This window comes from Eretmochelys imbricata, chromosome 1, assembly GCF_965152235.1.
Source record: "Eretmochelys imbricata isolate rEreImb1 chromosome 1, rEreImb1.hap1, whole genome shotgun sequence".
Classification (NCBI taxonomy): domain Eukaryota; kingdom Metazoa; phylum Chordata; order Testudines; family Cheloniidae; genus Eretmochelys; species Eretmochelys imbricata.
This window is the reverse complement of record NC_135572.1, coordinates 257,218,528-257,244,590: the sequence shown is the minus strand read 5'-3', so window position 1 is coordinate 257,244,590 and position 26,063 is coordinate 257,218,528. Positions and strand designations below refer to the sequence as shown.

The following is a 26,063-nucleotide window of genomic DNA, read 5'->3' as shown; positions in this document are numbered from 1 at the left end:
TTTAGGTTACCTGATGCCTTCTTTGCCTTCCTTTCCTTGGGTGAACACAAACCCACAGCATGCTAGGTGCCTTTCAGACAATGACTTCTGCACATATAGCACCTTTCACTTGAGGATCTCAAATCTCTTTACAAATGTTGATTAAAAAGCCTCCACGATACCCCACGAAGGTATATGAGTGTTATCCTACCTTTTTTAGTAGCTTCATTGGACTTTTCATGAATAGGCCAGGATGGTGACTGACCTTTGCCAATTTTAATAAATTGTCCGTGACAGCCCTTCTAATTTTTTATTTAAACGCACACCAACAGGAGGTAGGTGCGAACCCTTAACATTTCCGATTAGCATCCTGAGAAACTAAGAGACTTTAAACTGCCCTCACTACCACCAGTCTTGCATTGGAAATTACTTGATGGCTCATTACTAAGACTGTGACTATCTTGTAGGTTGGAAAGTGAAATCAAAGTAATCTCCATTGTCATCTCTGGGAACCCAACAAGAGCTGAAGATGGCCGCCCAGCAAAAAGAAGTGCCAAATGCCATTGGCCTGGAGGAAATAGGCACTGAGAGGCAAGAACCCAAGAAAGGTTGGTTCATATAAGCTGGACTGAGGGTGGTGGTTGTCACATCTCAGTAAGGAGGGGCAGTCTGGCCCTGGGTTGGGGTTGGGTGTGGCTTCCCCACAGAGAGCCCTACCACCTCCATACGGGATGAGCAAGGTTCTGCTGGGATAAATAGCCAGCCCCCTGGATGCTACTCTGTGATAGCAACTCAGCAAGTGAATTTTACCCTAATATAGTTTGAAGGTAGATTTTAGCACTTTCTATTAAGCTTATTTTAAAGCAATTTATGCAAGGAAAGCTAGGGCCCAGTCCTCAGCTGCGTCATGCTTATGCTGAAGATGGAAAAGTAAAGTTGGCACTAAGCTCTTCAGCGGCTGACCTGACCTATAGCACAGTTTAGAGCAGCCAGCTTGTAATTGTCATCTGGGGCCGTTAAAATAATACGGATTACTGGGCTGCAGTATCCTGACTAGTACAGCTGGGGAACAGAGGCCCCAGAGTAAGAGACTTGCCCAAGGCCATACAGGAAATCTGTGGTAGAGCTGGGAAATGAACCCAGGGCTCCTGCATCCCAGTACAGTTCTCTAACCCGAAACCATCCTTCCTTGGTCTGAGCAATACATACAGTAGCTCAGAATACTATATGAAAAGCACTGGATGATAGACCTCGTCCTTCCTTCCATGTGTGTTCTGTATTCTCACTGGCTATCTATCATCTCTTGATTTTATCTCTCTCTCATTTTGTTGAATCTCTAAAGTGCCCAGCAACCCTGACCTCTTGGGGATCTATGTAATTCTACAGCTGCTTAGTTGAAAGAAGCTCTCTGCCACTGATGGAGTTTCTAACATCTTTCCTGCCAATAACAAAAAGTGTTTCTGTTTTGCAAGGACATACTTAGGGGTGGTCTCAGTTCTAACACTCTCTTTCTCTTTGATGTTTAGAACAGAAGACATTTACAGTGGAAGAGGCTGTGGAAACCATCGGGTTTGGGCGGTTTCATATAGTGCTTTTCCTGGTCATGGGCAGTACTGGTGTAGGTTTTCATTGTCTACTAACTTGAGCCTAAAAAATCCTATTACAGTATCCTTATTAATATGAAACAGAATCCATAGACTCTAGGCTCACTTCTGACCTCCCCTATCACTCACCATTGACTTAACTGGGGTTGCATGGGTGTACATGGCTCAGCATTTGTCACTCTTAGTTCCCTTTCCTTTCTTCTTTTTGTAACAAGCCATTCTGAAAAACACAGAAACACCACAGTCGTCAGCTGGGCTCAGACCTGAGAGTGACTGCGCCCAAAGTGTTATAATTTCAGCTAAAAGAGGGATCTCATTAGCTATGAGCAAATAGCAGGCTCTTATCTTTGCTGTCACCAGTCACTAGCAGGCGACATGCTCACATGTACTAAATCAACGTAGTACAATTGCACTTCCCAGCCAAGATTTTCAAACGTGGGTGCCTCGAGTTAAAACTCTTAAATTCATAGTTAGACACTGAAAGAAGTAGCTTGATTTTTCAAGAGTCTGAAGGACAGAGCAGTCTCCACTAATACACGTGGGCAGAGAGAGAGGACCCTGTCAGTCTCTAGCCCTCCCAAAAATAATTTGAGAAGCTTCCCTCTGAACCCCTCCCCCCATGTTTCCAAGAGTTCACAACTTTCTGGAGAAGACAAAGATTGGGTCCTCCAGTAGGCCTTGTAAATGGTTGTAATTCTCTGAGTCCAGTACCACAGTAACTGTTCTTTGAATGACTGAGAATCCCAGTAATACAACCAATGGGGGTATGCATGCATTGCAGAGGTACTGGATATACTCCATATCGGGGGCTGAGGGAGATGCCCGTTCCATGATTCCTTCGGCTCTGCCTGCAGAATGCTCCAGGTTGGTTCTGGAAAGTGTATGTGTACTGTTCGAAATGGATGGCCTGACTTTTGGTCACCTGGATTTCAAGCCCTAGCATGACTGGGATCTTTCCCCCCCGGCATGCAAAGGAATTGTTCACTGTGCTGCCACTGGAACTGACCTTTGCAAATGTCTATGTTTGTTCTTGAAGGTGGTAGAAGCCATGGAGATCATGCTAATAGCTGTTGTTTCTCCACTTATCCGTTGTGAGTGGCAACTTAACGACTGGCAGGTGGCTTTAGTGACAACGGTATGTGTCATTTATAACCCCTTAAGCTTGTACTCTGCAAACATTGCCGGGGAAGGAGCTGTTTGGTTTAGTTTAAATGCACATTTAACCAGATCGGAAGATGCTCAATGCTATGGAGAAAAGGGATATATGAGTACTCAGAAAATTGCCACCTAATATATACTAATTTTAGTTATTTATAGACTCTTCCACAGGGCAGTATCTGAACACATCACAGACGTTAATGAATTTAATCTCCCAACAGCCCTTTGAGGGAGGGACATGTTATCATCATTTTACAATTGTGGAAACTGAGGCAAAAAGACTAAATGAATAGCCCAAAGTCACACAACAAGCATGTGGCACCGTCAAGGTTAGAATCCAGATCTTCTGAGTTCAGTGCCTTCATCACAAGACCATCCTCTCCCTCTTAAAGATTTGTCGTAGTTTATCCGAAGTATCAGTCCCAGGATTGAAATAGTACAGGTCTGATTAAGCCACCTTGGGAAAGCTGTGAATGGTAAACCTGACCATACACATGGCTTAAGTCACAGTTATTAATCCCTCAGTTTCAGGTGTATTAAGTTCAACCACACATTTAAGAGCAGTGCCACATAATAGGTACAAGGTGTGGAAAAACCCCTACTGATTAACCAAGGCAATGTTTTAATCCCTCTTAGATGGTGTTTTTTGGCTATATGATATTCAGTATACTCTTTGGACTCTTAGCTGACAGATATGGCCGCTGGAAGGTAAGTGAAAGTTCTGGAGCATTCCATTTTAGTCCCTTTTAACAACAGAGCCAGGCCTGATGACAGAACTGTCAAAATAATAAGGTTAGCACTGACCCAGACTGTTACACCTTTAACCACATCACCTAATCAATCTTTGTGAAGGGGCTATTGTTATTCATGTCCCCCTTTACACATACACTTGTCCAGGGCTGCACAGTGAATCAGTGGCAGGGCTGGGATGAGAATTAAGGACATTTTCAAACATGGGTTCCTACAGGTAAGCCTCTGAAACATAATCACAGAATATGGTGGGCACCATTAGATTGCTCGCAAGCTATTTGAAGGGATACTACCCTATTTCTAGGCACTCCACATTCCAGAGTTAGAACTGGTTCAGAAAGCAGAGCCCTTGTGTCTCTCACGATGGGCAGCCAGACTATATGACAATGAGCACTTGTGTCAGAGGGTATCGAATTTCCACAGTGGTTGGTTGTTGGAAGGGTACAGAAGCATTCAAAGGCTTTTATGGATCCTTGGTCCTTTTCACTTCCCCTTGAGCTTGATCTAGAGCCCTTTGAAAGCCTGCTCTTGGATCAGGGTCTTTAAAGAGGTCAATGTGAAAGAATGGGGCCAACTGGAGCTGTAGGTGACGTTAACTAAGGAGGAAGCCTCGCCCAACTCTATTTATTTAAAGAGTCTCTCGGGCTACATCCGTACTACAGCACTTGCAGCTGCACGGGTGGTGGTGGTGGTGGTGGTGACTCTGTAAGCCAACAGGAGAGAGCTCTCCTATCAGCTTAATACCTCCTGCCGCTGAAGTAACCTGTAGTGTAGACAAGGTCTCAGAGACCGATGCTTTGAATTTCCATTTGGGCTCAGCTGATCTGTGCTTTATTTATGCCCCAAGTCAGCAAAACATTCAATCCTATGCTTGAAGTGCTGTCCTGAACAGGGATGTTTTCTAATCTTTCCCTTCCAGATTCTGCTGATCTCTTTCTTATGGGGGGCCTATTTCTCCTTGCTGACATCATTTTCCCCATCGTACATCTGGTTTGTTTTCCTCCGGGCCATGGTGGGATGCGGTGTGTCAGGCCACGCACAAGGGTAACGTTGTACTTTGAGCACTGTAGCCCTGGAAGCAATAGGCAAATAGAAATCAAGAACACCTTTTAAGGGGAGGAGATCAGCTGAATTCTCCCCATGTCTCATGTGACTAAGTACTACTTACTAAATGTGACAGATAGAATTGGTTGCATGAGGGGTGGGTGTGGAAAAAATAAATTCTCATTTTATGCCAAAGAAAAGGTCACTGAAATTTTCCAACCAGTGTAAGCAAGTGAAAAACTTACTGGCAAGCTGGCTAATGTGCCCTTTTTTCAAAGGCAAAGAGGAAAAGACCTATAGCACTCGGTTAGCTGTGGTAGCCAGACTAGAATGCACTTTTAACTGATCTAATTTTGTTAGACTCAGTTGATTAAAAGTGATAACGGAGTTCTATTAAATTGTAGTGCTCTGCAGATTACGAGTTCAATCCACAGCATCCTGGGCCTAGTAGAGGCTGGATGCTTCATAGAGTTTAAGGCCAGAAGGGACCATTCGATCATCTAGTCTGACCTCCAGTGTATATCAGGACATAGAATTTCCTCCATTTCCCCCTGCATTTAGCCCATGGAGTGATGTGGAGGCATATTACTTCACCTCAGGCAGGCAAGGGCAATCATGGGAGTAGACCGTCAACCAGGGACTTCTTAAGAGGGCTGGGAATAAAGGGGAAATGAGGGGAAATTCCCCCATCCACTTTACCAGAATTTCAAGGAACCCTTCTGAACAGAGCTTTAAATTACTTTCCCGAAGATCTAAACAATCTAGATTAGACAGGGGCAGCTAGTTTACACTAAATGAATGACAATGGCTTATCAAATGGTGTATGCAAGATAATTGTAGCTGTGTCAGTCCCAGGATATTAGAGAGACAAGGTGGGTGAGGTAATAGCTTTTCTTGGACTAACTACTGGTGGTGAGAGAGACAAGTTTTTGAGCTACACAGAGCTCTTCCTCAGGTCTTTGGTTATGGCTACACTACAGTTTAAGTGAGAATAAGCTACCCCCCGAATGATGTAAATTACTCTGACCTAAGAGCCGGTGTGGACAGCACTACGTGTCAGCATGAGAGCTTCTCTCTCCGACATAGCTAGCCCTGCTCCCGGGGGCTGGAGTAATTAAGACAACGGGAGAGCCTTCTCCTGTTGGCATAGAGCATCGGCACTAGCAGCAGTGCAGCTGGGCTGCTGTAAGCTCTGTAGTGTAGCCATAGCTTTCCTCAGGTTTACCTCAGGCCCAGACCTGAAGTCTGGTCCAAGAAAAGATATTGTCTCGCCCACCTTGTCTCTCTCATGGCTTATCAAACACATTTGATAAGGGACAAATAAACAGGTAATCGATGTGTAAATGTTACTTCACAGTAAACAAAAAAAATGGACACAATTCTGTTTTAATAATGGACTGTTTTATGAGAATAGTACGTTTGTATTGAAATGTAAATGCAGTGCGTACTTGAAAACCGCAGTGTTAAGTGTTACGCAGTCAGTGTTATAGCGAACACTTTCAGTACTTCCTTTTCAGAAAAAGCCTTTACGCTGTAACATTGACACTCACAACACTGTCAGCCCTTTTACTCCTGACCCCCCAACCAACCAAGAACAACAAAAGAAGAAAAAGAAGAGAAAATAACTACATTTAAAAAATTAGAACAAAAACTCTACTGCAAGTACAGTTTTTATTTGGAAAAGGGAAAGTACTAGAGATTACATGAAATCCACTGTGGAATTTGCTGTTGCTATTCTTTTTTGTGGAAGGTGCTCAGATGTTGTGGAGATGGGAGGCAGTGTAAAACCCCGAGAGAGAGAGAGAGATACTTTACATATAGTCTTTCCCCACTAAATGGATATTAGATGCCCCCCCTTCATGAAAATCTCAGCATGGAAAGTGAGATTAAAGGCTCATGAATTCCACTAGGAATAAACACATGGGAGTCCATTCAAATCAAAAAGCTAAAGACGAGAGCTGCCCAGGTGACCTAGTTTGGCGTGTTCCATTGTTGGAAGCCTGGAGTCACTCCCAATTCCCAGGCAGGGGTTGGAAGTGGAGCGGGTCAATATTTTTCAGCCCCACCATTTTCCCGCTAAAAAATGGAGTTTTGTCAAAAATTAAAATTTTCATAGGATACTGTAATTTTTTATTATTTCTTTAATTAATCAAATTTTGACAGGAAATTTTGAAATAAAGCAAAACATTTGATTTCAAATTGAAATTTTTATTTGGTTGGGTTTTTCAAAAATTTCGGATTGGGGGGTTTTTTTTCTTCCCCTTTCCCAACCTTTTTGCCACTGACTGTAATAGCTGAATGATGTATGTTGGGTTTTTTCCCCTCACTTTTCCCTGTGTTTGGTTTGGTTTGGATTTGGGGAGGTTTTTCCCTCCATTTTCCCCCACTCTAACTTTTCAAAACATATTCAAATCTGGAAAAGTTATAGCGTGACAAAAGGAAAAATAAATCCCTGTAACTTTTTTGAAGTTGGAGATGTTTCAAAAAGTTATGGTGGGGAGAAAAAAAAGTGAAGAACACTTTCCCACTCACATATTATTCCTTTTTCTGCACTCAGTGGCAGAAAGGAAGGAAAGGGAGAAAGGGGAGGGAATTTAAATTAAAAATATTGAAAATTAATTTTTTTTTTTGAAAAAACAAAATTTCACCAAAGGTTTTAGGGAAAAACTATTTCATTTCAAACCCTGCAACATGGAAACAAATCAGAAAACTCACCATTTTTCATTAGTCCCGCCCTCCCTCCCTTTTTCCACTGGCTCTCTCTGGTAGTGCTATGCTGCAGGGCACTTGGACCTTGGGAAAGAAACAGTGCCCTGCAGAAGTTACTATTCTCGGGACTCTGCTGGCCGAGTAGTGAACAGACTGATGAATTGCAAAGTGGCTTCAATCCAATGTGAAAGGTTATGACCCACCTCCAGGCTCTGGGGATAGGCAGGTGAAGAAAGAAGTCCCTCAGGATACCTAACCAAAACCAGCCTTTCTTTAACTTCACATCACACAGAATGCATAGCATTTAAACATAGAGTCCAAACAGCTCCACGGATCCTTCCCTTAGAGGTGTGCACGATGCAAAGTGCCAGCACTCAGATACTTGTATCCTCAGATTATGTCCTCAAGTGTACTATTGGATTGACATTACAGAGCCTCCTTGTCCCTGTGGGCAGATATTTGTGCAGCATGTTGTGTTAAACTAGGTCGATATTTGGCAGCAATCTTTGCTGCAGGAGCAGTAATGTTAAAGGATCTCTGACATGGAGGAGGGACACTCTGTCAAACGACCAGAGACTCTTCACTGAATTACAAGGTTAAGGTCAAACCCCCATCTGCTGTAAATGGACACAGTTCCAGTGAAGTCAGTTGAGTTACACCTATTTACTTCAGCTGAGGATCTGGCTCTATGGTACGCAATGAGACATGCTCACAAACGCTATGTACATTTATTTGTTCCGCGCCCAACTTTCAGTTGCTAGCAGTGAAAGAGCAATTGACTGACAGTGGAGTCTAAATTCGATTGACTGACCGTGGAGTCTAAAATTGACTGAGCTGGCATTTCAGCTGCATGCAGATTCTCACTCTCTCTGCATTTTTTTCAGACTTATCATAAAAACCGAATTCTTGCCTACAAAATACCGAGGGTATATGTTGCCTTTATCTCAGGTAAGATTAAATGCATTGCAGCCCAGAGTCCCAGATTTCCTGTGTCTGGCTCAGAAAGCAGAATTCTAGCCAGTTTTAATGTGTTCCACAATATCTGAATATGTATTGCACACAGTGAGGGTCTCTCATTCTCAGCGTGTGTCACAGGCAACACTGCATTATTAAACATGTGCACGGGTGTGCAGAAGAAAAGCAATTTCTTTTCTGATAATTGGCTGCTCTTTACATGGCACTGAGACACTGATTGACAGCTGACATCCAGCCTTTTGGTTGCCAGGTTGATAAATGCGTCCGTTGCCTGTTCTAACAGTATCGCCCCTGACAGGCTGTCAGTCAGGAGCTGGGTCAGCCGCTCAATCTCGTTTCAAGATAATAGCACATAGGCAGCTAAAAATTGAAACAGAAATGTGCTCCACGCCGGTAGACTGGACTCTGTCTATCTGGAAGCAATTTTCAGTACTCAAACTGGGGCTGGCCCAGGACAAATGAATCAGCACTTGTGTTGTGTACCTTTGGAGATGAGTTCAAAATCTGATTTGGGTCATAATAAGAGATTCATTAGGTGGTCCCATGCGAGTCCCCAATTTATGCACATCAAAAACTTATCATATAGTGTGGCATAATGGGCAGTTTCTGTTCAGGAGAGGCTCAGAGCTGGAAAAGCTAAAGGTGCCCTGGGTGGCCAGGAATGGAGCAGCATTGATGGTTGCGAGTTAGGACTGAGGTGCACTGGGACAGGTTGTACTGCCTAGCAAGGGCTGGTTAAATCTGGAGCTGCTTGAATGATTTGTCCAATGAATTTAGCACTTTTTCCATGGGTTTCTGGAATTATCTGTAAAGAGCTCCTGATACACGGAATTTGTCCAATTGCTCAACCAGCAGGGGCACTGGAGCCTTCCCAAAAGTGAGGGGCCCGAGGCCCAGCCACTTCCCCTCCTCTCCCCCTGGAGGCCCCATCCCCTACCCAGCCGGAAGCTGGAGCAGGGCCAGGGAACCTGCGCGCCCCTCCCGCCCCGCCCGGGGTGGGGGTAGGGTTGAAAGCAGTCCCCTGCCCATGTTCCCGTCCCCCAGACCTCCCGCACAGGGCAGCTGGAGGGACTGTGTGGGCTCAACTGCCTGTGTGGGCTCTTCCTGACCCTCAGAGCTGGAGCCCAGCCTGTGTGGGCAGAACAGTGTGGGCAGCTGAGGAGAGCCTGGGTCCCTCCACCTGCCCGGTGGGGTGGGGGAGCACTAAGAGCAGCCCCTGGCTGTGTCCCTACCCCTCAGGCCCTCCTCCCAGGGCAGGTGGAGGGGCTGCAGCTCCCTGCCCACACCAGGCTGCGACTCTGAGCCCCCCCAGCTGGAGCTCGGTCAGGGAGAGCCATGTGAGGCGCTGGCATGGAGTCACAGACCCTCCACTTCTACCTGTCCTGGGCCGGGTGGGGAACCTGCGGGGCGAGGACATGGGCCGGGGGCTGCTCACAGTCTCCCCCGCCACACCATGGGCAGGTGGAGGATCCACATGCATGGCTCCCACAACTGCCCAGGTTCCCCTCCCTGGCTGGGCTCCATGCTGGCCTGGACAGGAGATGGGGCCTTGGGGGAAGAGGAGGGGATGGGGGTGGGGTCCACTTGGGATGGGGGTCAAAAAGCGAAAGGGCCCTGGCCCCCTGAACCCCCGCTCCCCTCGGTTCCGACACCCCTGTCAACCAATAGTTGTGCAAACATATATTGGCCTCTGGCTTATTCATGGACTTGTAGCAACGAGTATTTGCTTTTCATTATTCTCTGTTTGAGCCATTGGATTGATCGCTTAAGTCATTGTTTCTGTTCTCTCCTAAGATTTATAAACAGGCAAAATCCTTTGATTATTATTTATTATTTATGTTCCCTTGCCCCCAGATGACTCAGTGGACAGGTTGTGGCTTTTATGAATTTGTTTGCTGTTGCTTACCTTATTTGTGTAAATAAAAAAAAGCATTTTTTCTAATGGCTACATGAGAACTTCAAGGACACACATGCTTGCAAGTATTGGGCCAGATTCTCCTGTGGTGTAAAATCAGTGGAAAGTATTGCTCACTATTTGCACTAGTGTTCATAGCACTATTGCCTTCTACAAGCATTCTTATAAGAAAAAAAAATCTCATTCATATGACTAATGAAGCAAATAAAAAGGCTCATGAATACCAGGGAAGCAAATTAAAGGGTTTCATTTGGAATGATAACCACACATGGCTTTCTGTGTTCAACCACAGCTACCTGAAACCATCCTGGGCCCAGTTGCACCAAAACCTTGGTCCAGCTCTCTCTCTGACTTCCCTGACTGTGTCTGAGTCAAATCTCTACCATATTCTAATGGTGTGGACGGGGAAGGTTGCTCAGAAAAGAACGAGAACACCGGTGGTTAAAATATACAAACCATAACCATTGGCTCCTTTATTGTAACTTCTCACTTTCCATTTGAAAGGTCTTTTGGTTGGCAGGCTCCTTATTAATTATTGGATTGGCATCAGTGATTAACCCGACCATAGGCTGGCGCTGGCTGATCAGAATCTCCTCTGTTCCAGGCATCATTCTCATCCTGGCATTTAAGGTGAGAAGAACACTCCCTCCCACCCAAAAGAACACACTAGATCTGGAATCTGTAGGTATATTTTGCCATCAGCTGATAGAGACAGCAGGACCTGATAGCCTGCCCCTGTGGTCCTGCTTTCACCGTAACCCACAGCAGCCCTCTCATGGAGACAAACTTTGAAGAGCCCACACCAGCCACCAGCACGCAGGGACCTGCAGGAGACAGCCTCTTTCTACAGATTTGCTGTTCCTTCATAGCAGCATCCTAAGACTAGGGCATCGGTGTTCTGGATCCATACACTGTGTTCTGATATTGTGGTGGTGGGGGAGGGAAGGGCATGCAAACGTAGATGAGATGAGATTGGATTAGATTACGTAGAAGCTTGCAATTCATATGCTGGCAAATTTAGGAATTTGTTGCTGTCATCCATGTATATACCCCATCCTCATAACTCTTTACATTTTGTAGAACTAAGTGAATAATTCACAACAAACAATGTACCCAACAAAGTTAGCCTTTTAACAGGTTGCAATGTCATCTTATTTATTAAGGGGAGAGCATATTTTCTTTCTCTGGACTGATGTAAACAAGTCTCTGTGAATATCGCAATTTGAGCTATGTTGGTTAGCTGTGATTGGTCAGATAAATCACATAGACGATAAAATCCATTCCCTGATTGGATGAGTGCCCAAGCATGTCTGAGAGTATGTCTACACCGCAGGCAAAAATGTGATTTGCAGCTTGGGGAGACATCATTGCTCTAGTTTTAATGTATTTAGTACAGCTAAAAATAGCAGTGAAGTACAAAACTGCCTGGTCCCCTGGAATATGGATTCACTTTCCAAACCCATGCTGAAGCCTGTGCTCCTATATCTTCATTGCTATATTTAGGCCTATATTATGCCTGTCCAAGCTGCAATCACACCTTCGATTGCAGTGTAGACATGGACTGAGATAAATACGTATGCTTGCAAATATAAACTAGGATCTCTGTAAATACCCATGTCTTGAAATTTGACTTCTCTGAACATCTCTGCTAGTAAAACTATGCTGCATGATTTGTTCATGGAAATAACAAAATGAGAGACACAAGCATGGCCAAGCAAATGCCTTTAAAAATTCAAGCACCGCTTTCTGTAATATTCATTCAGTTCTACTTATTTTGTGATCAATACGAGGGATGAGTGAAACACTCCAGTTAAACTAATGTCCCCCAGTTTTGTCCATCCCTTGAAATGAACCCAAAATCTCTTTTAAGTCTGGGACGCTTTTATTAAGAGGGAGAGGTATGTTGTTAGTCTCAGCTTACAATGTCAGATTCAAGTTAGGTTTTGTTTAATTATTATTTTTGTTTCACTGTTTTGGTTTGGTTTCCCCACAGTTTTAAAAAAGCCATTTTCTTTTTATTGATTGGCTGTCCCAGAATGGCTGTAGAATGGAGATCAGTAGTTCTGTTAGTTCTCTGAGAACTCACTGAATATGTGCAAGGAATTGCTGTTGTTCAGAACACTTATCTAGCACTGTTTATAGACTGGACCAGAGCCTCAGGTTGGGTCAATCAGCATAGCTCCACTGCAGTCGATGGAGTGACACCAATTTACGCCAGCTGAGGGTCTGGCTTAATATTTACGAATGTGCATTCTCAGTGGATTGGAAAACTGAACCATGCAGATGGGAAACAGCAAAAAGAAGGGGGAAATCCAATAACTGTTGGGTCTGTGCACTGTCTCCTGGCACTTAACCAAAGCTCTGTCTTGCTGCTCAAAGCGGTTAAAGCTCTTGCTAACCAACCTGTATTTGCAGTTCATTCCAGAGTCTGCTCGGTACAATGTATCTACTGGAAATAACAAAGCCGCCGTTGAAACACTGGAGAAGATAGCCAAGATGAACCGCTCAGTAATGCCAGAAGGGATCTTGGTGGAGTCTGTTAATGTGAGAGTTAAAATATCTTCTCTCATCACGCTGATGGTTGATTGGATATTTCCTGGGGCACAGGATTACTGGGATTCTAGGGGACAAGGCTATCTTGCTTAAGCTTTTCATGCTCTATGCGTTTCTACTATATCAGGAATCATTCCAAAGGAATATTGAATGCCATGATAGAAGCTGTCATTTGTCTATTTAAAAGAGAGAAATCTTAGCCCTTTCATTTTAATGGGCTTGTTTATTCTATTCTTCTTCTCATTCAAATGAACATAATGCTGGGGAAATGTTTGCTTTTGCTACCATAAAAAAGGCTTCCAGTAGAGAGCACCCCCTTTGACCTGGTGAGATCCCTAAGCAGTCTTTTCCGAGTTGCTGAGAGATCTGGCAGCAGCTCTCCGGGTGCAGGAAATTCATGTTTTTCCCTTCCTGGAAGAGCTGTTCATCCAAGCTCCTTTTTGAGGAAAATGGCCCTTCAGGACACAGAAACAACCATCACCTGCCTGCAAGAGCATAGCTTGTAGGTGAACATGAAGAAAAACCATCTGGTTCTGAGTCAGAGACCAAAGCACCTCGGAGTAATGCTAGCCCAGCCAAAGACAAGGCCTTCATCTCTGACATGAGACAATTGCCCCTTGTTGGCCTGACTCAATGATTGACAACTGCACCCTGGTATCAGTAAGATTCCTCATGCAGCTCCAGGGCACGCTAGTATCAAGTGTGGAAATTCTCCAGGTGGCACATTTCCAGATAAAGAGCTACAAAGATTCCTCCTCCCCTCCCTGTGCCATGGCTGGACAGAGTTAAGCATGGCTTGCTGCCTCAGGTATGCAGTCCAACTCCTCAAATGGGGGCCCATAGAAACATACAAGTGACTCAGGGAGAACAGACAGACCAAGAGTGAAAAAGAACCATGAACTGTGGGAAACTGGGCTTATGCTCCTTCCTTTCCAGATAGAACTACAAGACAAGCATGTACTAGTCATGACCGGCAACACCCGGGCAGTGGCAGATGTGGGGGAATGGAGCTGGAGCACTTGACGGTGCGGGAGCACTGGAGCAGTCATTATTGGTTACAATATGGCTCAGGCCCTGCATATCAATATTAAAGGAAACATCATGGTGTGAGTGGCTCAAGAGGCCACAGTTAGATTGAAAGAACTTAGACCTGAACTATGGGAATCTTCAACACCATCACCCAGCTTGGAGGGGTCCCTCTTCTAGACCTGTTTGGTGCTTATCTAATCCCACAGGCACTTAGCATTGGCCTTGGCAACTCATGCAATGTGGTACTATTGAATTGGCATTATGATTAAACAAGAAAGGCCTTCCCTATACGCTCTGTAGAATTTCTGTAAAGAGATCTCACTGGCTCTGTGATGTTTTTATTAAAATTTAAAGTTATGCACACAGCCATGTTAAACAAAGAGAAAAAAATCAACTCGAAACATTCATGTGAACTCTTTCCCCCTCCCCTGGGACAAGTGATGATTAATTGACTCTCTTCACATTCACGGCAGCAAGAATCTTGCCTTAGATGTACCAATCCTCTAGATGTTACTACATATCTTCACTTTCATATCTGCTAGCCCAATGTCTGACAGCTGGTTAGATGCAGAATACAAAAGCAAGCATACAGCCTCTAATTTCTGACTCTGTTTCTCATTACGGCATTTATGTCTTGTAACATAAAATGTTACATACAAGTGGTAACTGCGGTCAATTCAGACCGCAGTAGTCAAACCAGAAACAAATAAGTAACCAACACCTTTCCCAGCTTAGGCCATAATACAGCAAATTTTTCCACGCAAGTAGACCCTGGGAACATTCAGAGCCCTGTGGAAGTCAGTGGGGCTGCACATGGACTTACAGGATCACGGCCACATCCCCACACATTCTCTCTACAACCTTTTCCCTTTTGGTGCTCTTTAATCTCCAGATTCATCTGTGTGCTGCTGCAGTGTGTTACATGTCTGCCTTTCAGCTCAGCAAACATATTAGTGTATAGAAATACATGGTAGCACCAGAAAATTAGTCGAGAGAGCCAAGATACTTCTCCAAACTTGTGTTTTCTATTAAATGCAGGAAAGAAGAGGTAGATTCTGCGACCTATTGGACTCCAAATACTTACGAACCACTTTGCAAATATGGATCATATGGTAAATATGTTATTTGGTTTTGGTTATTGTTTTTAACGTAATTCTTTCATATGAGGGGGGTAGGACCCTGATTGAAAGTCTCCCATTGACTCTAAAGCAAGTTGGATCAGACTCTAAGTGACCTACAGAGACATCCGGTGTAGCTGGAATAGGGGGGAACATCTGGATTGGTTTTAAGATTGCTCTCTCACCCCTGGCTTTCCCAAAACGAGAACCCGTGCTCCACCAGCTGCTTTGGTAGCACAGCCAGAGTACCAGTGAAATAGGTTTCAGACAGAATGTTGTTAGCTCTTACTGATTCCACTGGCTTTGGAAAATTCAAAGTGAACAAAAGATGACTCTCATCTGAAGTCTCATAAGTAGGCCTGAAGTAGATCAATCTATATTTTAATGGCACCATTGTCTAGAATTATAATGAGAAAAAGTGGATGAGGTCATATCTTTTATTGGACCAACTTCTGCGTAGTTCAAATCAACAGGAGTTAGTCCAATAAAAGATAGTACCTCATCCACCTTCTCTCTCTCAGCACCTGGGACCAATGCGGCTATGACACCACTGCAGACTAGAATTGTAATGTGCTGATAATGGGTGTGTGGAAGCTCAGGGACCCAGAATCTTTGTATATCGGTCCCTGAATCTTTTATGATTTTTCTATTTTTGTAAAATACAGTTTTTCTACGGTTATAAATCAGCTTATAGGCTCCATAGATTTACTTTCCCATCCTCTGTGTACTTAACATTCTCCCTGCATTCAGTATGCAGGTCTTTTGATAGCTTTCAGAGTAACCGCCGTGTTAGTCTGTATTCGCAAAAAGAAAAGGAGTACTTGTGGCACCTTAGAGACTAACCAATTTATTTGTGAGCTACAGCTCATTTCATCGGATGCATACTGTGGAAAATACAACAAATACAACAAACATCTTCTGTGTTTTCCACAGTATGCATCCGATGAAGTGAGCTGTAGCTCACGAAAGCTTATGCTCAAATAATTTGATAGCTTGTAATTCTGAGGCTCGCTTCTTCAATTGCCGGGGGGGAGGGGAAAGGGAATGAAAATCCACTTCTTAGCCTGTTTATGATGAGGGACATGCCGAATTAGGTGATGATGTTACAACAAGGCTGCCGTCATTAATACTCTGCTCTTGACAGACAGCCATGACAATATATGAGCTTCCCCCATCAGACGGTGCCTAAAATTGATTTTAAAAGTCACTGCACAGAATGGAGAATGAAGCTCTGATGGTCCTAGGATTTGGTAAAAGAAGCATCAGGGATTTGTTTTAAATATTCAATGGGCAGGTTCCACCAGGAGTGAATGTTTGAAAAATTTTCCGGCACAAACATGCATTGCTACACATTTTTAGGGCCCACTGCCCCAGCCTGTAAATAATACCATTGCTCCTTTCATCAATGGGTCTCAAACATTTGGAAAATAGTATAAGGTAGGTAAGAAACATACAGTGATAATTTCCACCCACCATGCACCCACCTCTGGTATAGAACATGGCAGCTGTTTAGCAGTGCACAGCAATACTTCACAATACATGTGGGGAAAAATTATCTTTAACTGAAATGGCAGGGAGAGACAGAATGTAATTATACAGACTGGCATTTGGCCAGGGCTTCAGGGCTAATCTTCCTGTTCATATCAAAAGTATAATGGGAATTTTAATGGTCACAAGGGATCAGGATCTTGGCTTTACATTTTAAATGAAAGCTTGTAAACTACAGTATATAGAGCCCTGCATCAACGAATTTTAAGAACACCGTGGGCCCAATGCTGCCACACTTCCTCAAGCTGAGTAGTATTTTATTCTGCGGCCTTAACATGGAATAAGCTCATATTCCGTGGTGGTAATTTCACCCCTGTGCAGAAAGTCTGAACAAAAGCCTATGTATTTCTTAAATTCTACTTCTTAAGTCCTCAAAACAGGGTGTAAGTGAAACATTGACCTTATGCTGGCTTTCTGTACCAAGGTGAATTTCACCCTCTGTGAGATAGATTTATACCCATTTTATGGATGGGAAAACTGACACACACAGAGATCAGCGATATTTGGACTGTAAGCTCCTTTGGACAGGGACCGTCTTTTCATCCCTGTTTGTACAGCACAGTGGGGTCTGGTCCATGACAGGGACTTCTAGGTGCTACCATACTACAAATTAATAATAACGGTCCAGTTAAGAACTGGGCTTTTTCTTTTAATAAAGAGGAGTACTTATATGGTAGCTGCCATTGTGTAACACATTCGTGACAACCAGTTTGTTGCTGGTTGCACAAATAACTACTGGGGTTTCTCTGGACTTAAGATTTCCATAAGTTAAGTGTTGTTTACCTGTTTTGCTTTGTAATTGTACTTGGGCATTTAATATCTGCTGAGTTTTATTCCTCTATGGTTCCATGAATCTGATTATTTTCTCCTTGTCAACATTGGTTTTCTTTCCCCCAGGCTTGGAATATCTTTTGCTTATTATGGCGTCATCCTGGCCAGTGCTGAGTTACTGGAGCGGGACATGGTCTGTAGTTTGCAGACAGCAGCAGCGAAGGAGTTGGGGAATGATTCAGAGGAAAGCCACAGCCCATGTCACTGTCGCTTATTTGCCCCTTCAGATTACCGGATCATGATCATCAGCACGATTGGAGAGATTGCATGTAACAGAAACATCTCCAAGTTGTCTTTCTGTGGCTATTTAATGTGTTATGCAAAGTGTTTAACTCGGCAGTTTTACATGCCCGTGCACAAAACAATATATAAGCTATAGGTGAAAATCACCCTGTGCACAGAGCCAGCCAAGGGCAATGCACTACTTCAGTGGGATTTACAGTAGAACCTCAGAGTTACAAACACCCTGGGAATGGAGGTTGTTTGTAAATCTGAACAGAACGTTATGGTGGTTCTTTCAAAAGTTGACAACTGACCATTGACTTAATACAGCTTTGAAACTTTACTGTGCTGAAGAAAAATGCTGCTTTTAACCATCTTAATTTAAATGAATCAAACCCAGAAACAGTTTCCTTACCTAGTCAAGTCATTTTTTTAAACTTTCCCTTTATTTTTTTCGTAGTTTACATTTATTACAGTACTATACTGTATTTGCTTTTTTTTGGGCAGGGGTGAAGGGGGAGGGAAGGGAGGGTCTCTGCTGCCTGATTGCATACTTCTGGTTCCAAATGAGGTGTGTGGTTGACCGGTCAGTTTGTAACTCTGGTGCTCATAACTCTGAGGTTCTGCTGTAGCTGCATATGCTTTGTGCTGGTGTCAAAGGGAGGAATTTCACCCTACATGACTAATTTATCTTTAAGGACAGTTGTGAAAATTTAACTGGCAAAGCCGAATAGCCCCTATGCAGGGGATACATAATGACTTTCTTTTTTTAAAATGACCATAGGAAACTACCTGAACAGTAAAGTCCAGATCCTCAAAGATACTTAGGTGCCTATCTTGCACTGAAATCAGTGGAGGCTAAGCATCTAAACACTTCTGAAGTTCAGGTTCTAAGTTACCAGAGAGCCAGGACTGGCTTGAAGGCAAACTTTCAGACAACTAGAACAGTGACTTTTGGAAATGCTAGCAAGAATTGCAATCAGTCACTGATACATAGGCAACAGAATGCAGCAAAGGTGTGCTTTAGCTTAGAAAGGGTATTATTTCAGTGCCATCATCCTGTACTGTGCAGCAGAGACCTGCTCAGAGTAGGTTAGAATGGAATACAACAGAAAGTACACAATGCATCCAGAGCAACACAGATCACCATGTTTCTTGGTATATCTCCTCTACTTCAGTATTAGGTGGCAAAAGTGTCATGTGATAACATGTTTCCATAGCACCTTCCATCTAAGGCGCTCAAAGTACTTGGTAAAACATTACTGGATTTAGCTTCATGGCTCCCCTGTGAGGTAAGCTTTATCCCCATTTACATCTAGGGCAATGAGATAAAAGGAGATTAAAAGTTTGATCCTGTAAGGTGCCAAACTCTCTGACCTCAGTCCAACAAAGGGCATAAACACATACTTAAGCTAGAAGTTAACCATGTGCTTCAGTGTTTTGCTGGGCTGGAGCCACATTGCTTAGCATCCTGGAGCCCTGGGTGACTTGCCCAACTCGTATGGGAAGTCTTTGGGAGAGGTGGGGATAGAACCCAGCTGTCGAGAGTTCAAGTGCTGTGCTTCACCACATGACCCCACCCTTCCTCCCAGCATCCTGCTGGTACTAAGACGTGATCAAGGCTATAATGCTAGTGAGACATTACTGTAGTCGTGACACAACAGTAGTGTGTCTATAGCGGGAACTAAAGTGTCTCAAGTGAGGCCAGTTCGGAAACTCCAGACATTAAAAAAAAGAAGAAAAAGGAAAAATAAGTAAGAGGAAGATCATAGTGTTTGGGTAATGGAGGGTGGAATCTTTTCTACTGGGAATGGTGGGATGGAATTCCTGGTTTGTAGTGTCAGGAAATGACTGCTAAATAGGGGCTGAGACATAATTAGATCATCTAACTCTGAAGTTTGACATTTATGTTTTGTTCTGTTTTCCAGTAAATCCCTTAAACATTCTAGGCATCAATTTCCTAGGAAGACGGCTGAGCCTGTCTATAACAATGGGATGCACTGCACTATTTTTCCTCTTCCTTAATATCTGCACTACAAGGTAGCGTATTAGATTAGTATGCTAGTACTGTCGTGGTGGTTTGTAATACCACAGGCAGAGGGCAGGACCTCTTAAATTCTCAGTTTGCTAATCAGCAGTCCTGATAATTCTCTCTCTCTCAAAAAAAATCTCCTGCAGTTTCCTGTCACTTCCCAGCAAAAAAATGTAATAGCAGAAGCCGTAGTGAGGTCTTGTATTGCTGAGACTACGGGGATTTCACAAAATATACGACAGGACGTGTCCTAGCGTGCTATGGAGTGCGATAAATAATTATAGCTAAACCACACATCAAGATAAGGAAACAAAGTACATTGTGTGGTACAGTGCCCATAATTTTTTGCATTGTTTGTTTGCTCATTTACCAAGTTAGGGTAGGTCTCTACGGAGAACAGAAAACCTGTGGCTGGCCTGAGCCAGCCGACTTGGGCTGTGGGGCTGTTTCATCACTGTGTAGACTTCCAGGCTTGGGCTGGAGTCCAGGCTCTAGGACCCTGGGAAGTGGGAGGCTCCCAGAGCTCAGGCTCCAGGCCGAGTCCATGAGCCCAAGTTGGCTGGCACAGGCCAGCTGCGGGTTTTTCTTTGCCGTGTAGACATCCCCTTAGACTAATAATCCACGGGGCGGGGGTGAGGGGGTGTTGGGTCTCCTAATCAGGATGAATTAGCAAGGTTTGACTATATTCACTAAATAAAGACTGAGCTGAAGGGACTTACAGGTTCCTCCCGTGAAGCTGGCAGAGCTTGTCAGTTTTTTTGAGGTGGACCAGGACTGCAGCAAGGGCTCTGAAATGACCCTTCAGCTTAAAGGTTCCATTAAACTGACCTTTCAGCTGTGAGGGATGGCCATGAAGCACAGTAGCTAATGGTCTGCTTTACTGGTGCCTGAAAAACAGCATAGGAAAATTGTATGTTCATGTTTGAGATGGGAACTTTAAAACTACTAGTATCATAGGTGCTGGAACCAGTGATGCTGCACCCCCTGGCTTGAAGTGGTTTCCATCATATCCACGGTTCACAGTTTGGTTCAATGGCTCTCAGCACCCCCACTGTACAAATTGTTCCAGCACCCCTGACTAGTATAATTTTCTTCAAACTTGGCTTGTTGCATGCATGGCAGGGAAATTTAGAAATCAAGCCAAAGTCAAAGTTTCTAGCCAAATCTATGCAATAGTTACTTGAATACAAAATTCTGATTGGAATAAAGGGCTTTTTCCAGTGGCCAAATACCTGAAGCAATTATGCTCAGTCTTCACCTTTGGGCTGAGTCCAAGCATAGACTTTGTGAGAGTTAATAAGCAACTGAGAAAGAGGGATAAGACAGCAAGTTAGAACCCAGTCTTAACTCTAACAGATGCAACCTGACGTGCTATAATGAATATAGATGTCATCTCTCCCTTGGCTTGAAAGCTTGGTCAGTCCATTTTCCAAGCATTTCCTCAAGAAGAAAGTCCCTCAGTGTGAATCATCAACCTTTCCTTGTCAATTGAATGGATAAAGGTTATATTTGTCATTATTACATTTTACTTGTGTCTTTTATTATATTCTTATTTTGGAGGGAAGTTCCTTAGTGCAGTGAGTAACCACTTGCTTTGTCTGTGTTTTAACAAGTGTTCTCTGATGCTAGTGCCATATTCTCCACCCCTTTCTCCCTAGTACGGGTCTGATCGGTTTTCTCTTCATGCTGCGTGCCTTGGTAGCAGCAAACTTCAACACCATCTACATTTACACAGCAGAGGTAGGTCCTTCTGAAAGTTCCTCATTAAGCTGCTCTTGCCAGAAGCTGGGAATGGGCGACGGGAATTACCTTTTTTGTTCATTCCCTCTGAAGCACCTGGCATTGGCCACTGTCAGAAGACAGGATCCTGGGCTAGATGGACCTTTGGTCTGACAGTGTATGGCTGTTCTTATGGAGTGTATTAAATGAATAACAGCACAGTTGCCTATTCTCAGGAATTTTCCCATGCTACTTGTCTGTGGCAAAGTTATTGTAACTATATGATTATCTATGAGTCTGCTTTACTATCTCTGTACCATTAATAATTTAGTATATCATAATCGTGCTTACAAGAATGCACCTGCAGTGCATAGATATATTAATCTTTTGGTGGTCTAGAATTGTGGAAGTTCATTATTGGCTATGGATGTGTCAGAAACCACTAACCTGAGCGCGTTTAATAAAAAGGGACAATGAAGCCCACCCAGTGCCTGGAAAATGCTTCTTGAGACTGCTCCCCTCGAAGAAGGAAAGCAGTTGGGGAATTCTTCTCTTGAAGTGGCTTAGTGAGAATGATACCCCTCTGAGTCCTTCCACAACCATATTTCTAACAGATAATAAACTACACAGTCCTACCCCTTTATGTTTATGTGCTTTGCTGAAACAGGGCCTAGGAGTGGCAAAAAGCATAATCCACAGTGAATCTTGGAGGTTCTTTTTAGATCACTTTTTTGTCTAATACATAAGTGAATTTAGGTCTTGCCTAAGGATTGAAAGCCCTGGACACTACTTGTCTCTGTCCATCAGACATGGAGCGTGGCCATGCAAGCGTACCCTGTATCACCCTATCACGGTTCTGTAACCCTGACCTTGAGCAACCACCTCTAAGGCTGAGGGATTCGTTCAGTGTCCGCTCCAGCTTTGATTGGACTAACGCAGTGGTTCTCAACCTATTTACCATTGTGAGCCGCAACAGTACCTTTATGGCCCTGAGGATGTCACATGGGCTGCAGCTGTGTGCTGATTGGGCTGCAAGTGGCCCATGGGCCACGTGTTGAGAACCATTTGACTAACACAAACTGATTCAATATGGAAGAGAGATTTGGGAGCCTTACTGCCCTTTGAAAATCTCCCCCTACAGCTGTCCTTTCTTGTGCAGTGAGCCTCCAGGAACCAGTGGCATGCCATAGTTCTTTCTGGTATTGAATTAACCCCTCTTTGTCCTGTTACAGGTTTACCCTACCACAATGCGAGCTCTGGGGATGGGGACAAGTGGTTCACTATGTCGGATTGGAGCTATGGTGGCACCATTTATAGCACAAGTAAGATGCTTTTCCTGTTATCAGCCTGGTATGAGGTGGGGGTTGTCAGTGATGGGGAATGGAAAAAAAAAAGCCCTAGGATGGTATTTCTTCAGCTACCTTGGAAGAGCTTTCAGCACTGGCCTTTGTTTTTATGGGCACCGTTTTGGTTTTTGGTAAACTCTATGCCCAGCGTTGCCCTCAGATGCACCCACAGATCTCCTGAAAGCTCATAGGTGCATGCATACACGTGTACACACTGACCTTTGTTTTTGCCAAGACATTGGGTCTTTGATATTTATGTGGGACACTAGGATTAGTTACGTGGTCATTGCCAAAAAGACCCGCATCCATGGTGGTTCTTGACTTTTTTGACAGATGAGACACAAGTCACAAAATGGTTACATCCCCCCTCCCCAGTGTATAATTTAATAGCTATTAAAAGTTTATCTTATTTATAATGTAGTAGCAGCAGGAGGACTCGGGAGCTGGAGCTGCTGCTGCGGCTACTCAGGCCACGACCGGAGGGTGGCACATGAGGCCGGCCTGGGAGTTGACAACAGCTCTTGGTGGTTAACTTGGACAGCCCTCCTGAGGCTAGGGAGGCACAGGTCCCAACCCTGCCCCCTGAACCCCCCCTTGAGCCTGGCCTCAACTGCTCTCATTCCCCAGCTGGGGCCCCTCCATGCAGTGCTTATCACAGCAATGCTGATAAAATGAGTCCTCTGAAGGGTAAATTGTCATGGTAACAAGGCAGCTCCTTGAGGCATTTTTCGCTATCCCACATTTCAGCCTCATGCAGCACCACATTCGTCAAACTTCCTAGTGTGGGGTTTCACTACGGGCGCGTGGATTGTGCCATTTATACCAAATCATAAATTTAAAGCTGTATAAATGTATCAGTTACATAAAAAAGAATATGCAAAAGGTATGGTGTAGCTTTTTGGGAATTCTTGGGTAGCCTGTGGCTCATGTTCCTGGGCTGGCAAGCTGCTCCTGCCCTGTGTAAAGCTCTCTGTACAGAACGTAACTGGTTAGCATGTGTTACACACTTTGCGGAAGCTGTTAGAACAGCTTGTTTTCTTGGCTAGTATTGAATCCTTTAGTCTCCTATCCATTTCACATCTTGATTCCTACCATGCCCCCTGACCACAATCTTGTACTGCAGCATGGAGCTGATGCTTGAATTGTTTGTTTGTAGGTTCTCATGAATGCTTCCTTCCTTGGGGCCTTGTGCCTTTTCTCAGGCGTGTGTGTGGTGTGTGCCATCTCTGCCTTCACTCTGCCCATAGAGACCAAAGGAAGAGCGCTCCAGGTTTGTAATATCTCATTTCTGACACAGCTACAGCTTTGTCCCCATGAGAAAATGATACTGATTCAACTAAATCAGTTTAGAGGCTCCTAAAATCATTATCGTCTCCCAGCTCCATAAAAAGCCCACAAACCAAAATAACAGGTTTCAGAGTGGCAGCCGTGTTCGTCTGTATCCGCAAAAAGAAAAGGAATATGTGTGGCACCTTAGAGACTAACAAATTTATTTGAGCATAAGCTTTCGTGAGCTACGGCTCACTTATTCCGATGCATGCAGTGGAAAATACAGTAGGGGGATTTATATACACAGAGAACATGAAACAATGGGTGTTACCATACACACTGTAAGGAGAGTGATCAGGTAAGGTGAGCGATTACCAGCAGGAGAGGGGGGGAAAACCTTTTGTAGGGATAATCAAGGTGGGCCATTTCCAGCAGTTGACAAGAACGTCTGAGGAACCGGGGGTGGGGGGGTGGGAGAACATGGGGAAATAGTTTTACTTTGTGTAATGACACATCCACTCCCAGTCTTTATTCAAGCCTAAGTTAATTGTATCCAGTTTGCAAATTAATTCCAATTCAGCAGTCTCTCGTTAGAGTCTGTTTGTTTTTGAAGTTTATTTTGTTGAAGAATTGCCCCATTTAGGTCTGTAATCGAATGACCAAAGAGATTGAAGGGTTCTCCAACCGGTTTTTGAATGTTATAATTCTTTACGTTTGATTTGTGTCTATTTATTCTTTTATGTAGAGACTATCTGGTCTGGCCAATGTACATGGCAGAGGGGCATTGCTGGCACATGATGGCATATGTCACATTGGTAGATGTGCAGGTGAACGAGCCTCTGATAGTGTGGCTGATGTGATTAGGCCCTTTGATGGTGGCCCCTGAATAGATATATATCAACAAAAAAACTTGTCAACTGCTGGAAATGGCCCACCTTGATTATCACTACGAAAGGTTTTCCCCGCTCTCCTGCTGGTAATAGCTCACCTTACCTCATCATTACAGTGTGTATGGTAACAAACACCCATTGTTTCATGTTCTCTGTGTATATAAATCTCCCCCCTGTATTTTCCACTGAATACATCCGATGAAGTGAGCTGTAGCTCGCAAAAGTTTATGCTCAAATAAATTGGTTAGTCTCCACAGTGCCACAAGTAAACCAAAATAAGTGTCTTTACACATACAGGTTGGACTGATCTAACTAAGCCCTTGTCTTACTACAAATACTTTGCCATTATAGCTCTATTGGCATAGCTAGGCTGCCAGAGCACTGTCACCATACCTCTTAGCATAATGCCACCACCTTCCTAAAAAAACCAGTTTCAGAGAAGGACTTAAGGTTGTTTAATTACTCTGCCTCTGTGGGTAAAAGGCAGCCCTGTGCTGAAGGCTCACACACTATTTAAACCCTCAAATGGTTAATATTGCAATAATCAAACAAGAACACTCCAATAAATCGCATTACATGTAAGAGAAAAGCTTTGATCCATCTATAATTGACATGACCTAGATAAATGGGCTGCATTCTTGTGAGCTAATATCACAGCTGAAGTTTCAATAGACATCATCCTTTTTGCAGACGAGGTCTATGGCCCTGATTTTGCTACCAATTATACTTTTCACAAAGGACTAGTCCCATGGAGGTTAATAGAAATAATCAAGTATGCAAAGTTACTTGTGCACAAAAGTTAACCAGATTAGGGCCACAGGCTTTATTTTCAGCAGGGATGATGCCAATGCTTATGCAAATGTGTAACTTTGCATATTTGATAACATCCTATTAACATCAATGGGATTAATTCTGTTCATAAAGTTATGCATGCCTGCAGATTCTAGACTAATGAATGTATTGCCCCTCACTCTCTAATAGTAGGGATAGGAGGCCATATAAAATGCTGTCTGTATTCTTTAACACAGTGACATTTAAGGCTAAGAGCCAAGGTGGCAACGTCTACATTGTGCCTTCCAAATCTGCTTTGTAGGCAACTATATTTCAAAAGTAATTTTAGAAGTCTACTCAATGTTATTTGAAAGAGACACAGGCTGAAAATATCCAGCCTTTGCATCAGATTCTAATCTTAGAGCAATCTTAGAATAGTGTATGGGTCTTGCAAATACAAGGCAGGATTTTTGGACACACAATAATATACATTTGTATCTGAGAGCGGAACCTGCTCCTGGTCCATAAGTCCCTGTTCTTTCAATTTGACTCTGAAATTTTTATCCTTTTGTATCTTTCCCTTTTTTAGCAAACGAAATGA

General features: G+C 43.7%; 1 protein-coding gene across 1 annotated transcript; it reads left to right on the top strand.

Annotated features, from left to right (window-relative positions):
- The first annotated feature begins 508 nt into the window (after positions 1–508).
- On the top strand, positions 509–26,063 carry SVOPL (SVOP like). The gene is made up of 15 exons (XM_077832422.1): positions 509–587; positions 1,506–1,597; positions 2,620–2,718; positions 3,378–3,449; positions 4,411–4,535; positions 8,129–8,192; positions 10,639–10,764; positions 12,550–12,678; positions 14,755–14,828; positions 17,280–17,482; positions 19,364–19,475; positions 21,126–21,207; positions 22,419–22,508; positions 23,689–23,802; positions 26,052–26,063. The coding sequence occupies exons 1-15, from the start codon at positions 509–511 to the stop codon at positions 26,061–26,063; spliced, it is 1,473 nt and encodes a 490-aa protein (XP_077688548.1).